This window comes from Gaeumannomyces tritici, assembly GCF_000145635.1.
Source record: "Gaeumannomyces tritici R3-111a-1 unplaced genomic scaffold supercont2.3, whole genome shotgun sequence".
Classification (NCBI taxonomy): domain Eukaryota; kingdom Fungi; phylum Ascomycota; class Sordariomycetes; order Magnaporthales; family Magnaporthaceae; genus Gaeumannomyces; species Gaeumannomyces tritici.
Genome location: NW_008804547.1, coordinates 5003749 through 5016521, shown reverse-complemented (window position 1 = coordinate 5016521; position 12773 = coordinate 5003749). Strand labels below are relative to the sequence as shown.

The following is a 12773-nucleotide window of genomic DNA, read 5'->3' as shown; positions in this document are numbered from 1 at the left end:
CAGCATCTGGAGAAGATTGGAACACATGGCGCAACGTCGTAGAATGGGCACTCCTATCTGAAGGAGGACATAACACGGCGCCGCATATGGATAGTCACGGCTATTCAACCTGGATTACGGTCCAAGAAGGAAACATTGGCTTTGGATGGATCTCGCGCCCAAGCCAGCAGGAAGAAGATGAATGGATAGCCAATCCGCATGGCTATACCGGTGGTGAATGGAGATACGTCATTCTCTCACCGGGGCATACGGTGTTCTTCCCCTCTGGCACGATCCACTTCGTCTTCAGGGTACAAGGAGTACAGACATTTGCCCTCGGCGGCCACGTCCTTCAATGGTCTGGCATTGAGCGGTGGCTTGAAGTGGTCGTCGCTCAACTGAAAAACCCGGAGATTACTAACGAGGACATGGCATCGAGTGCGCCAAAGTACGTTCAAGTCGTCAAGCGACTTGTTGCAAACGGGATGAAGGCTGGCCGGGTGGAAGAGATGGGCGGTCGAGATGCAGTCGCCAGACTGTCCGCCTTACTAAAGGTAAGGGGTCTACACATCACATTTGCGACATGCGGGCTAATGATCGTTAGGATTTCGACAGCGTTGCTGGGGGCTCGCGTATGAAAATGAGCAAACCCCGAACGCCCCTGCGTCAACAGAAAGGTGTGTGCATAATCCCCTTTGGAATTTTCGTCGCTAATTATGAAGGGGACGCTCCGGATCTCGTTCATTCGATCCCTTGTCAGCCTCCTAGGCGCCTGCTGCCGACATGTGCCCCAGAACGTTCCGCCTAAGTTTGAGCCATGGTACCGGGCCGCTTCGGAACTGGGTAGGGTCTTCCGGACCATATATGGGCTTTGGGTGTGGTTATTCCTATGCCGCCTGCTGCCGTGTCCGGACGAGTGCACAAAATGGCAGATCTGGAAACCGCCCACCAGACGGGTCCGGACGTTAACAAGGCTGTGGCTGTCAGGGTCAAGTGGTATCCACCGCCGCCGCGGCTGCTGCTGCTGGTGTTACGCGTCCCAACGTGGCGCCCACTGCTAACGCTCCGGGCGGAAAAGTGTCAGCCGCGACGGTAATAAGCGCCCCTGCAGCATGAGGTGAATGGGGCCAACTCTCCATGCCCACTCTGCATGTAGATAGATCATCTCTTCTGGTATCAACAACGGTTGGACGCTTTGCGCAGAACAAGTTGCCAGAAAATCATGTAACCACAAGGGGGTCACTCCTTGACCGTTGTGCAACACAGCGCGCCGGATTTTCCAGGCCTGGCTGGAGGTGGTCGTGGAAAGTGCCCCCTTTTAGCCTCCCTTAACTATCTACGGTAAGCACGCGCAGGGTTTTAGCCAGCAGGACCATTAACGTTGCCATATGACCTGGTCCTCTGCCTGCAGACTTGGGAAGGGCACTTCGGTGGCTGGGTCATTGGGTGGATCTCCAGGCACAGGGTTGCCGCGGCCATCTCGGCCGGGTCGCCCAATTCCTTCCTAATCATGGCGGTGCCAACACCAACCGCAGACCGACCGCAGCTGTTAGGAAAGCCGACGCTGACCACAGCCAACAGAATCCCGATGATCCGGTGCCCCTCGAGCTAAGGCTTATCGATGTAAATAATTGCCTTGCCTGCCTGCATCAAGACCTGTCACATGTCAGCCAATGAAGTCCATCGTCACACCTGCCCGAGAAAAGCGGTTGGCAGATGTCCGTGGTTTGCCTGCTTCAGTCGCGGGATGCCTGAGGGAGGCCTCCCGCATTCGCATTCTGCTCCGTCTGTGGTGGCACAAGCCTCATAATCTACGGTTTGCCCAGCTTTCCCTCCCATCCATCGAATTTTGAAGGCTTTTTACAACACCATCAGAGATCGTTTCAGAAGACACACTGCTCGCAATCCTATTTGCTACACAATTAGCAGCTTGTTGCTCCAATCTGTTCCCCAAGCGTCTTGGATCCATGTCGTTCAAGTCATTAGCCGTGGCGCCGATCTACTCATCTTTGCGACCCGTGAGGGACAGCGGCAAATACTCCGACCTCATCGTCACCTGCAAAAGCCAAACCTTCAACGCCCATCGCGTCGTGCTATGCTCCCAGTCAGAGTTTTTTGATAAAGCTTGCGGCGGGCCCTTTATCGTATGTTGCCTTCGCGTACCCTCCCCTTCCTTGATTGCGCCAATAAATCGCCACTCGTATTCTGGTAATTATTACTACCAGGTTCTCTGGCCTTATACTGACAGCCATATTAGGAGGCATCGAGTGGGAAGATCGACCTCCCTGACGATGATCCCGCCCTTGTCCAGAAGTTGATGGATTTCTTCTACACTGGCGATTACAGCCAAACAACCAAGGCATCAGATGGCTGTGAGTCGAAGCCAACGTCTCGGTCGCCAACAGTAGCGCATGCAGCGGGAGGGCAGAAGGGGGGTAAGTGCATCATTTAATGTATCTCTATTCTTTTAGGCTCTCCAGTCTATGTCAAATATAGGATCTGGCCGGGATTTCAGTTGGGTGAAGCCAGGCAAGCGACAAACACATTCAGCTAACATTAAAAAAGCCGAGGTTTCCGACGATACTTGCTCGATTCTTTTTGACGAAGCCAAGGTTTACATCATGGCGGACAAGTTCATCATTCCAGCTTTAAAGGACATAAGCTTGGAGCGGTTCAGAAGTGCCGCCAACCGTGCCGAGGGCATGTCCAGCTAGCAATGCGATAGCTTCCCGCTGGTCGCCGACGAAATATACAACTCAACCACCCGGTCCGACCTAGCTCTAAAGGAAATCTTGTGCCGGCTCCTCGTCAACAAGAGGGGAAACAAGGAGCTGTGGTCGTCGATGCAGCCAGTTTTCCGGAAGCATGGAGATCTGGCCACCGGTGTTCTCAACTATTGGAACGGCGACTACGGAACCCTTAAATGTCCTCGTTGTCCTCGTTGTGCGCAGGTTGGAAACTGCGACGGGGTCCGGAAAGGCAGTTGCTATTGCCGCTACTGTGGAAATTACCACCAGCACGATAGCAACGCTGGCATCAGTACTAACACGGAAGATTGGATACAGAAGGAGATCGGCTTTATAAGCATGAAGGGCTAAATGCTTCCACAATCGCACCACGGCATCAACTGGCAAGAGGACATGGAATTAGTTGGTTAATAGGGAGTGAAGTAACCTGTGTTGTAATTACTAATCCAAAGCTCTAGGACGCGGAGACGATTTGGAGGGAATGTCTTCCTGTGTCTTTGACCAAGGTCGATCGGGCTGTTACTAGAGGGGCCGCGGAAAAGCACACCAGAGCACCGAACACGAAGAGGCTTTTGTTTGCTCGACCAGTGCCAGCGAAGCCCGAACATATCATTTTGAGCACAGGCTTACTTGCCCCCTGCAAGACTTACCCGCGCGTTTGCCGGTCAAAGAACTCGCGGAATCCCAAAGAAGGTCGTTTATACTTTATTAGCCGGTTTCTGAACTCTGGTGGATAGGAGTCGGCGAGGCATACATCCCACTCTGCCTTTTTCTTCTTTTTATATCTTTTGTACCTGACTTGTGGAGTTATGCATCTTGCTGGACATGCGGCGGCGCGCGTTCAAGGTTAGCACGATGAAGTCGGCGTGGTCAAAGTGCGGGCTTTGGCCGTTCAATCCGGAGGTTGTGCTTGATAATCTCGAGGATCCATTGACCTCCGCGAAATCTGCCGCCGTAATAACGCAAAAGGTTGGGTATATCCCGGACACTACAGAGCAGATCCGCCGGATCGAGCGACGAGGTCAGTTTTTAGGTTCTTTTTTTGACGACGACGACGAGCCTCACCCTCCCGTCAGCCCTCACCGGCTTTACTCGCGCACAACTGGAAAGAGGCTACAACTCCCCCGTTAGATCTATCGGATATCATCCCGTTCGAGGATTGGCTTGAAGAACGCCTGCATTCCTCCGCCAATTCCGGCAGGGCCGTCTCGCCAACGATGCTTCACGTATACTCGAAGTGAAAAAGGCAACCCACGCCGCGATACTCGCCGGCGCGGGTGCGGTCGAGGAGCTCCGGCGCCGCGAGCAAGCCCAAGTTGAGCGCAAACAACGTGCCTCTCTAAACAGGTTGATCACCAAGATTGGGCCGATCTCTGTTGACGACGCGCGCCTGCGGGCGATCAACAACGAGGGCAACCGCCTCGCTTTTAAGCGGAGGGAACGCCGGCGCCTGCGAGGCAAAGAGTTGAGGATGAAGTTGAGGATACTCAAGCGTTGGCTGTGAGAGTATAGGCGACAGGAGGGCACGCGCCTTAAGCAGTTGCGGGCGCGCATGCGATTAGAAAAGGCCAAGTGCAAAGAGATTGCCGACCTCGTGCGCCCTCAAGAAGATGCCCTCGCCAACGAGGCCACCGTTTTCGGCAGGTACTGGCAACAGCGCCGGGAGCGCGACGATCGGTTCCATGCCTTGCAAGAATGAGGCTTTGCTTCTTGCCCGTCTACAATCTGATAGGGAAGAAGACGACGTAGCCCTTCCTCCCAACTGGCAGCCTACCGAGGCGCTCTCTCCCTACACGCCGTGGCGCCCCACGGCACGAGACGAGGGCACGGTCTGGAAGGTAGTGCGCTTCTACTGGTGAGAGAAGTACGGCCCAGATTACGCCTTGGGGGTCACTTTTCCGGGCAAATATACGGCAGAGGACTACGAGGTCTCCTCTCTGGAGGGCACAGATACGGAGGGAAGCGTGATTTCTGCGTCAGATACTGCTGATCGCGATAATCAGGACGAAAAGGCTGATCTAGGTGACTTGATTGATCCCGCCCTGGCTTGAATAGCGTCATTTTTCATCAATTTACTCCAGAGTGCATTTCTCTTATTTGCACGAACAGGGCTTGGGCGCTGGAGGTGGCCCGTGTCGTACGCAGTTGGGTGTCATCCTCTTCCCACCCTGTACATTGCAGCCTGGCTAAGGCGGCAGAAAACAGGTGGCCTATAGCGGACCCTTCCCTGGCCTTTGATAGGCCCGGATATTGGAAACGGCTTCTCCAAAAGCCCTTCCTTTTTGCTTCGTTCGTCGAAGCCACTAACTATTACACTACCGCTGGACGATAACGATAGGGCCCAAAAAGCCCGCATATAACCTTTTCCCTTTTTCTCTTACACTTTTTACCTTTTCCTTTGTACTACCAGGACCAACAGTAGGCTCGTTAGTCCCCCGCACCTCCAGCCGGGCCCAGGGAGGTCCCGAGGATCCCCCCGCCCAAACCCGGCCTTACCCCTTTTCCGGCAACCCGCCGGCCGACAGCATTACTACCGCCCGCAGCGCTTCACAACGCCCCGGCGCATACACATACGCCCTATCGCCGATCGCCCGCTCACTAGCAAGGAGTACCGGCATGCGGCCCGACTTCCGTGTGCCTTCGGGTTTAATTTATTAGCCGCCTTAATAGCAACATGTAGCCTAATGTTAGCTTAGGTAGCGCTAGCACGTCATATGCCCCCTGGGAGGCAGGGACTGGTAGATCCCGACTTACTGACGTTAAATATACTCACTCACTCACTCAATTACCACCTGGCTCCTAGGCCACTAGCCCCTTTCTCGCTCAATTCCTTATGGCCACAGCTTATGCTGCCAGCTCCGAAAGACGGCCAGTTTCACCATTTTGCAGGAGGCAATCCCAGCCCCTATTTTTATCGACGCCGTGCCGAGCTACGGCTACAACGACCTGTCTGACTGCGGCGGTCGCTGGCCCTTGGCCATGGCGGCTGCTGTTACCACTGAAGACCCCACTATCACTGGGGGCTCGCTCTCGAGCGAGACATCTGCTTTTAGGGGATTGCAGTAGATGATGGTAGAGGCGTAGGCTACGAGCGCCGTCGAGCTGTTCCATCGGTACCGTTTTTACGCCGCCGCCTTTTACGAGCCGTGTTTCGTGAGTGCCATCTCGCATAAACTAGCTGGCTGGCTCAAACTCCATCGAAATAAGGGAGACGCGTTCCCATTGCAGGTATTCCTGACCAAAACAGAGGATGCGAGTACTGTGAAATGTGAGTGGGGTTCCGAAAAGGCATCGACGGGCCTATGTATTTGAGCAGCTTTCCAAAACTGCCTCGGACCCCCAGGCTCTCCTATAGTTGCCCTTTGGAGTACTACGAGGAAAATCTTTTCACGTTCTGCAATAGGAACCAGTTCTTAGCGTGAATTAAACCGGCGAAACGACGTAAGATCCTTTTGCTCTCCCTTAAAGCTGAACTTGATCAGCTTTTGGGCCTTCCGAACGGTTGCAAGCCCTATGGCTAGCATTAACGATAGCAGGCCGCCCGGTTTTCGGTATTTTCCGAATTTTGGCTTGGCTTAGCCTGTTTGCCCCTGTAAGCAGAGCGTGGACTTCACGGGCTTTTAATCCTATCTAAGCACCACCTCGACTGCCTTCCTATCCCGCACAAAGTGAGCCTCGCTCTTTTTGTCCGTACCAAAGCGTGCCCGTTCCCACCCCCTTAAAATCATATCGTTAAACAGATCGCAGCCTTTACGCGAAACTGCGCTATTGCATGGGATGGATGATGCCCAGTGGGAAAAAAGAGCAACGGACGAGAACGATGGTTGTGATGACTGCAATTTCGGAATTAGACTTTCAAAAAGCCCACTGGAGGTGGGACAGGCTGGAAATGAAATGCGCTGGAGATTTAATAACTTGCGAGAAAAAACGACGGGGGAAGGTTTAAGTGCTCGAAGTTAGGTATTGCCTCGGCAACGGTAAGAGACTCGAAGCCTCGGGAAGCCTCAATTAAGGCGAGTGATGACGCTTGGTGGCGCTTGCCTAAAGTCGACCATGTTCGAATCCCAGCAGTTCACGTTGAGCGCCCTATCCCAATTCTTGTATCTTGTCTTGTATTTTGTCCTGTATCCTTTGTCAACCCATAGAAAATGGAACAGAAAAATGGAACAGGAAAAGGGAAGATTAAAGTAGCTAAAAAAGGGGAAAATTCAGCTCAAAAGATAAAAAAAGGCGACCATTTCCCCTACCCAAAAGCTTGAGCAGTTCCCGCACCCGATTGCGTTTGTTTGGTCACGGCCATCGAGGAGCGGAACCTGGGGCTGGTGGCGCAGCTTGTCTCATGGACAACGTAACGTGGCAGCAAGCGGTAAACCCTAAAGTTGCGCAGCCTCGGTTGTCATTAAAGGTTCACTGATCTTATGGACGACCAAAGCTGGCAGAAAAGCGTAGCACAGGATCCGTAAACCCTAGAATGTGACTACTGTCTAGACACAAAACCGGCGACTGCCCCGCCACAGCCATTATGAAACCTAGACATTTTCAAGTTCGAATACGGCAGCCCTGACCGGGGCTATGACTTTAGCGCTTGGTGGCGTCGCAGTGGCCGTCCCGGCTCAACCACCGAGTTAATACTGAAGGAGGTTGATAACCAGGAGCACCTGAATATGCTAAGGAGAGCTGTGATTGCAAGGCTTTGTTGGACAGCCAAAACGGACAAGTAGTACTTTTTCTTAACCAGACTGACTGAACCCAGTGAACAAGTTATTCCGGAGTGACTGGTAAAGAGATCTTATGGCTTCCCAACTTTTGCCTTTTGCTCCTCATTCTTTCCTCCCCTCACCCTCTACCTCCATCTTTCTCTCCCGCTGTAGCCTTCGAAGGGTGGGGGCCACGCTGCCGACCCCGGTTCGGGGCGAGGAGGAATTGTGGTGTGTCGTCAAACCCTTCACAACGAACGCGTTGGGGTGCATAAGCGCGTTCATCGCCCCCCAGACACAAGTTAAGTTGCTGGACCGAAGATATTTACGGAGCTGAATAAGGGCAAAACATTTAGAGATACAACATGTAACAGCAAAATATAAACCGGCTACCGACTCAAAACAAGATAAATCGTACATGGCTGGGTTCCGGCTTTAGGAAAGAACAAAGAAAATAAATGGTGGATGGGCACCAGCCCTGAACGGAAAGGTATTGTATTTCTGCTCCAAGCATCATAGCCGAAAAACCCCTTCCTGATGCTATCCGTGATATAAAAAAGAGGAGGGGCGAGGCATAAGTTGTTAAGTGGGTGATCATACAAACGGGGACAAGCGTAAATGTGCTAAACGTGACAAAGAAAGAAAAAGCCATCCCTTAACATTAGGGTGTGAAGTACCTAGTCTCAGAGAACTCTGCATGTCTCGTTTGGCGAAAAGATTAGGTTGTTCCGAGGATCTGCTTATAGCTTCTCGATAAAGGTAGAGTCGGGTGCCCTAAAGTCCTTCTCCTGGAGAACGATGCCGTTTAGCATCATGCCTATGTGCGTCTTGTCGATGCTCTCGCGGTCACGGCGAATTTTGGTCATAAGGATTTTCAGTTGTGATGATGATTCAGGGGTTAGCCATTCTGCGTCAGCACAGGATAAAGGTGACATCCAGGAAGTCGAGGCCATCACTTACGAATGGGACAGGATTCTGTATGAATGCACACACCTCCCCGTCTGTTCCGTCCCCCTCTCTCGAAGACGGGTCGATGAACCCATCGGCATGGACAAAGACCCCGTCGCCTAGGCCGCCCGCCCAGTCGAGCCCGAACGTCTCGCAGATGGCCTTGTACTTGTTATAGGATGAAATAAAGAGCTGCCCAGAAAAGACGTTGAGCTGTGCCTTGAGCTTGAGCGGGCACGTCCAGGTCGGAGGCGGCGTCGGCCGGGCGTGCAGCAGTAGGTGGTCGAGCGGGGCGAGGCTCATAGTCGAGCGAGGCGCGTACAGGTGCAGGATCATCTTTCGGTGTGCGACAATCTCCTCCAGCAAGCCCTGGGCTTCGAAAGGGCTGATGAGGACCATTGTGCGCACCACGTCGGAGGGGTCGCCGCTGGTACTGGTTAGGATCCATCGAACCGCCCGCTGGTACTGGTCGAGCTGGCTCTTGGCGCCGAGAGTCGAGTTGCTCGACGTTTGGATCGTACTGGCGAAATCGCGAGTGGCCCGGACATCGTGGGGGAACTCGTGGACGCGCAGGCCGGTGGCGGCAGCGGCGCTCGTGCGGGCGAGAGAGTTCCAAGCGGAGGGGAAATATTGTGATGCCGGGGGGGCAGGGATTTCGCCAGTCCGAATAAAGTGCAGCACTGCCGCGTCGATCCTGTGGGGCGCCGGCTCGGCGGGCTTGGGCTTCTCAACGTGCCGCTCCTGTTCGATCTCGGGCGAAAGCTCTCGCTCCTGCTCCTCGTGCAGCGCGGCAGAGCCCAGGCTTACGGAGCTGAGCTTTGCGCAGCAGCCCACGATGCGGTCCACGCCCGGGTGCTGGCCGGTCTCTGGACAGCATGGTTTGGCGACGCGCTCGCCTGGCCGGTAGAGATCGTCGATTGTCTGGGCTTCGTCTTCGAGGAGCTTGTTTGCCAGGTCCTGGGTGATCAGGCCACTGTCCGCTTGGGAGCAAATGCTCTTTTGGTGGGCGTACCTCCGCCCTTGGACCGCCCACAGGGGAATGCTCCGCTGAATGTCAGCAAACGTCTCATGGATGGACCACTCCAGGACATCCATGACCTCGATCGAGTCTTTACCGGTACGCTGGAGGATCTTCGTCTCGATCTCCTGCGGGACACAGAAAGTGATGGACTGGCCTTTTCCAAGTTTCCGCATTCGCATGGCTGCCTGTGTCAGACTGTCTTTGGTAAGGTTGGCTCCGAGGGTCAAGGCAGCTCGATAGTTATCGGGAAGCTTGAGATCCGTGCCTCGGGTGTGCGCCTCGTCAAGGAAAACAAGGCACACGTCGAGCTGACGATAAAAGGGCGAAATTAAAAGCGGCTCGGTGTAACCTTTGAGGTCCACAACTTGCAGCTCGTCTTTGTCGTTGACGAAAACGCAGGCCTTCATGCCACGGTAGGAGTTGACCTCAGACTCCATTTTCAGCCACTTCTGGGCAACTTCGGCGTTTCCCAACTCGAGAATCTGTGCCCCAACGTCCAAGATGACCTGGACCTCATCCGACATATTCACCACCAAACTGAGGAGTAACTCGGCATCTGACGCCGGCGAGCCTTGGCGCGGCGGAATCGAGATCACGCTATTCTCATCTTGCAGTAGATACTTGAGAACGAGGCCGTTGGTGTGCTTCTGGTCGGGCAGGTCGAGATGATTGACTGACAGTGGGAGGAGCTCCCGGGAGTCGTTTGTGCCCGAGAAGCCGGTGGTTGGGTAACCCTTTTCTTCTCCGAGGTCCCATCCGCTCTAGTTATGCTCAGTTAGCAGGCGGAAAAAAATGATCGCGGCCAGGACAGTGGTACTCACGGCACTCAGCTTGGAAGGAAACTCCTTCATGAACTTTGGATAAACGACTCGACTTGGGAAGAAATCGATCGCGCCCTTGGAATACCGCAGACAAGGGAAGATTTGCTGGGTACACTGTCCACGATCTTTGATGTTGACTCCGTCGAGGTGCTGGAAGGAAGAGGGCATGGAGTCTGCGTCTCTGACCCACTCATCGTAATCCTGTTCGGGCTGGTCTGACTTTAAAAGGTGGGTGAATGCAAGGAATAAGTCGTCGTCGGAGAAACCACCGTAGTATGAGCTCAGCGCGGTCAAAAGCATCACGACTTCCGGATGTGAAAATTCTGAGCGCGCCGAAGGGCAGTCCTTGGCCCGGTAGAGAACAGCGAGCCGTGTCGGCGGGTTGCGGCTTTGGTCGAAGCCGTAGCTGACCCTCCACCGCTTCGAAAAGACGAAGCCGAGAACTCCGCCAGCAAGGAGACCGCGAAGGAGAAGCAGTGGGCGCTGGGTCGACTCGCTCCAGAGACCGCGTGCTCCAGGAGTCTCAACGGCCGCAATTTCCTCGGGAGTCTTGTTTCGTCAGGTACGTGAGGAGTGCCGCACTGTGTTATGGAGGTGTAAGCCTGACATCATTCTCTGTGTTTGAAGTAGATTTATTGGATATGGGGAAAACAGGCAGAAATACCGAGGGCTTACTAACAACCCGGAGGGTGGGTGTATATATGGAATGGGATGGAGAGAAGAAAACAAGGAGGGACTCAAAGAAAGGAAGGGGAAAGGAGGGAGAGACGAAGAGGGGGAATGGGAAGAGGCAAAAAAAATAAAAGAACAGGAAAGGGCAGTTGAATCATCACTGACCGTGAGTAATCGCCCTGCCTGGCAATGGGCAGTCCAGGAAGTCCGGTCTGACAAATTCGCTTGGCGATAGCATGGACAAGGCAATTCTGAGCCTCTTGGTCGAATATACGGAGGCGGGGGAAGGACCCAGAGCCATTTTGGTCGTTAATCGCGAAGGATCTGGGCATCTCCTGGGCGATGGCCAAGGCCACATCCTTGACAACAGCCAGGACATTTAGAAGAAGATGCCACCTATCGGGACTGAAGTCGATGGGCCTCTGGGTACCCATAGTGTAGACAAGCTCAAACTTAACGCTGAAATTCTCGTCGCTCTCGTCCACAATGTCCCTCGACGTGGACTCAAGTAGGCATTGAGTCTTGATCAGTTCTTGACTGATCGAGGTCTTGCCGTCGATGAGGAACTCGAGGCCCATAAGCTTGAAGGAGAGCAGGTGCTCGGGCTGCACCAGCAAAACTCCGCCTTCTTCCCGGCATGCCTGCAGATCTCGCGCGATAGAGGACACCTGTGCGGCATTTAGCCGCAGCGCGCGGGAGAACGGAGGCTGGTGGATCTTGATGTCGAGGAGCCCGCCGAGCTTGGAAAGCAGCATTTGACGCATTTGGGGAGCTTGCGCCTTGGCCGCGACGACGCGGACCAGGCGGTTACCGTTGGCTAGGGCAGCGGCGACGGTGGGAACAATGACAGTCGACTTGCCCTCTCCCATGTTCAGCTGCATGACAGAGTTCCGGCCATCCGGAGGGCCGATCATCTGCCGAGCTATGTCGATCTGGACCTTGCGAATGGTGATATTGCTCTCGATCTCTATGAGCAGGGCAAACGGGTACTCATCAGGCGTCCGATTCTGGTGCGCCGTGTTTTCCAGCTCCTTGGCGAGGTTAGTTAGGCTGCTTTGAGATGCCAGTGCCAGCAGCCGCTTTGCACGCTGCGCGTCGTGATATGCCAGTCCGTATCGAATGAGAGCAGGCCTCCAGGAGGTAGGAATCGTCCTCAAGCGGGAGGCCGCAAGCTGTGACAAGAAGAAGGCTGGACAAATGCGCGGCAGTGGGGTAGTGCTTCGACCACCTAGGCCAAAAGAGGCAGCCTCGAGGGCGGCATACAGCGCGTCCCTGTACGAGCGGCACTGGAAAGAGTGCCTTTGCAGCGCCTGCTTGACCTGGCCGAGGCTTTGGAGAGCAACCTGCGATGGCTTGAGGTGGCCCTTTAGAGCGTGGGCGCTGCGTTCGAGATTATTCGCATAGCGCATCTCGAAGTCCGATTTGGCATGCGCCTGGATGCGCTGGACAAGGCTCTTGACGCGAGCTGGTGCGGCCTCGTGGGATCCCCGGGGCCCAAGGGGCGAGTCCCGAGGGGGACCATGGTGTCCGAAGATGTCGTCGGCAGATACGAAGCCCTTGATGCTGGTGCGGTGGTTGTCGACAAACGCCACAAGTGGTCCGTGGGCCACCACTGGTGGTGCGACGTCCAGGCGCAGCATCACTTGGCCTACCTTGCCCAAGTACTCGTAAAACAAGTGATTCGCGAACCAGACGGCGAACTTGTTCTGAACTTTGCCCTGTATCTCATCAACGCCAAAGTAGGTGTGCCACTTCGTCCCCGAGGGCGGTGCGGGCCGGTAGCAGGGCCACTGCCCTTGATAGAAGGAGACAAGCTCGGTCACCAGACTGTCCACCATCTGTTTATAGGCCCTGCCCCGACGCCTGCCCAAATCCTGATCGGTCTCCC

At 54.5% G+C, this 12773-nt stretch overlaps 3 protein-coding genes across 3 annotated transcripts in view; 2 read left to right on the top strand and 1 right to left on the bottom strand.

Annotated features, from left to right (window-relative positions):
• GGTG_06811 (hypothetical protein) overlaps nt 1-761 on the top strand; it is a gene marked incomplete at its 5' end in the record, with an annotated part of 3815 nt that extends 3054 nt beyond the window's left edge. Inside the window, 2 exons of the mRNA XM_009224633.1 lie at nt 95-656; nt 702-761. Of these exons, the coding sequence (XP_009222897.1) occupies nt 95-617 (523 nt within the window). The 3' untranslated portion in view covers nt 618-656; nt 702-761. The remainder of the gene's footprint in view (nt 1-94; nt 657-701) is intronic.
• Nucleotides 762-1026: 265 nt separating this feature from the next.
• Nucleotides 1027-5792, top strand: GGTG_06810 (hypothetical protein; the record flags this gene model as incomplete). Its single annotated transcript, XM_009224632.1, has 8 exons — nt 1027-2123; nt 2237-2414; nt 2545-3747; nt 3965-4190; nt 4239-4370; nt 4459-4581; nt 5174-5358; nt 5629-5792. The coding sequence occupies exons 3-8, from the start codon at nt 3552-3554 to the stop codon at nt 5790-5792; spliced, it is 1026 nt and encodes a 341-aa protein (XP_009222896.1). The 5' UTR covers nt 1027-2123; nt 2237-2414; nt 2545-3551.
• A 2371-nt stretch (nt 5793-8163) lies between these two features.
• On the bottom strand, nt 8164-12723 carry GGTG_06809 (hypothetical protein; the record flags this gene model as incomplete). The annotated part of the gene is made up of 5 exons (XM_009224631.1): nt 8164-8262; nt 8417-10153; nt 10214-10762; nt 10878-10887; nt 11051-12723. The coding sequence occupies 5 exons, from the start codon at nt 12721-12723 to the stop codon at nt 8164-8166; spliced, it is 4068 nt and encodes a 1355-aa protein (XP_009222895.1).
• Nucleotides 12724-12773: the final 50 nt, after the last annotated feature.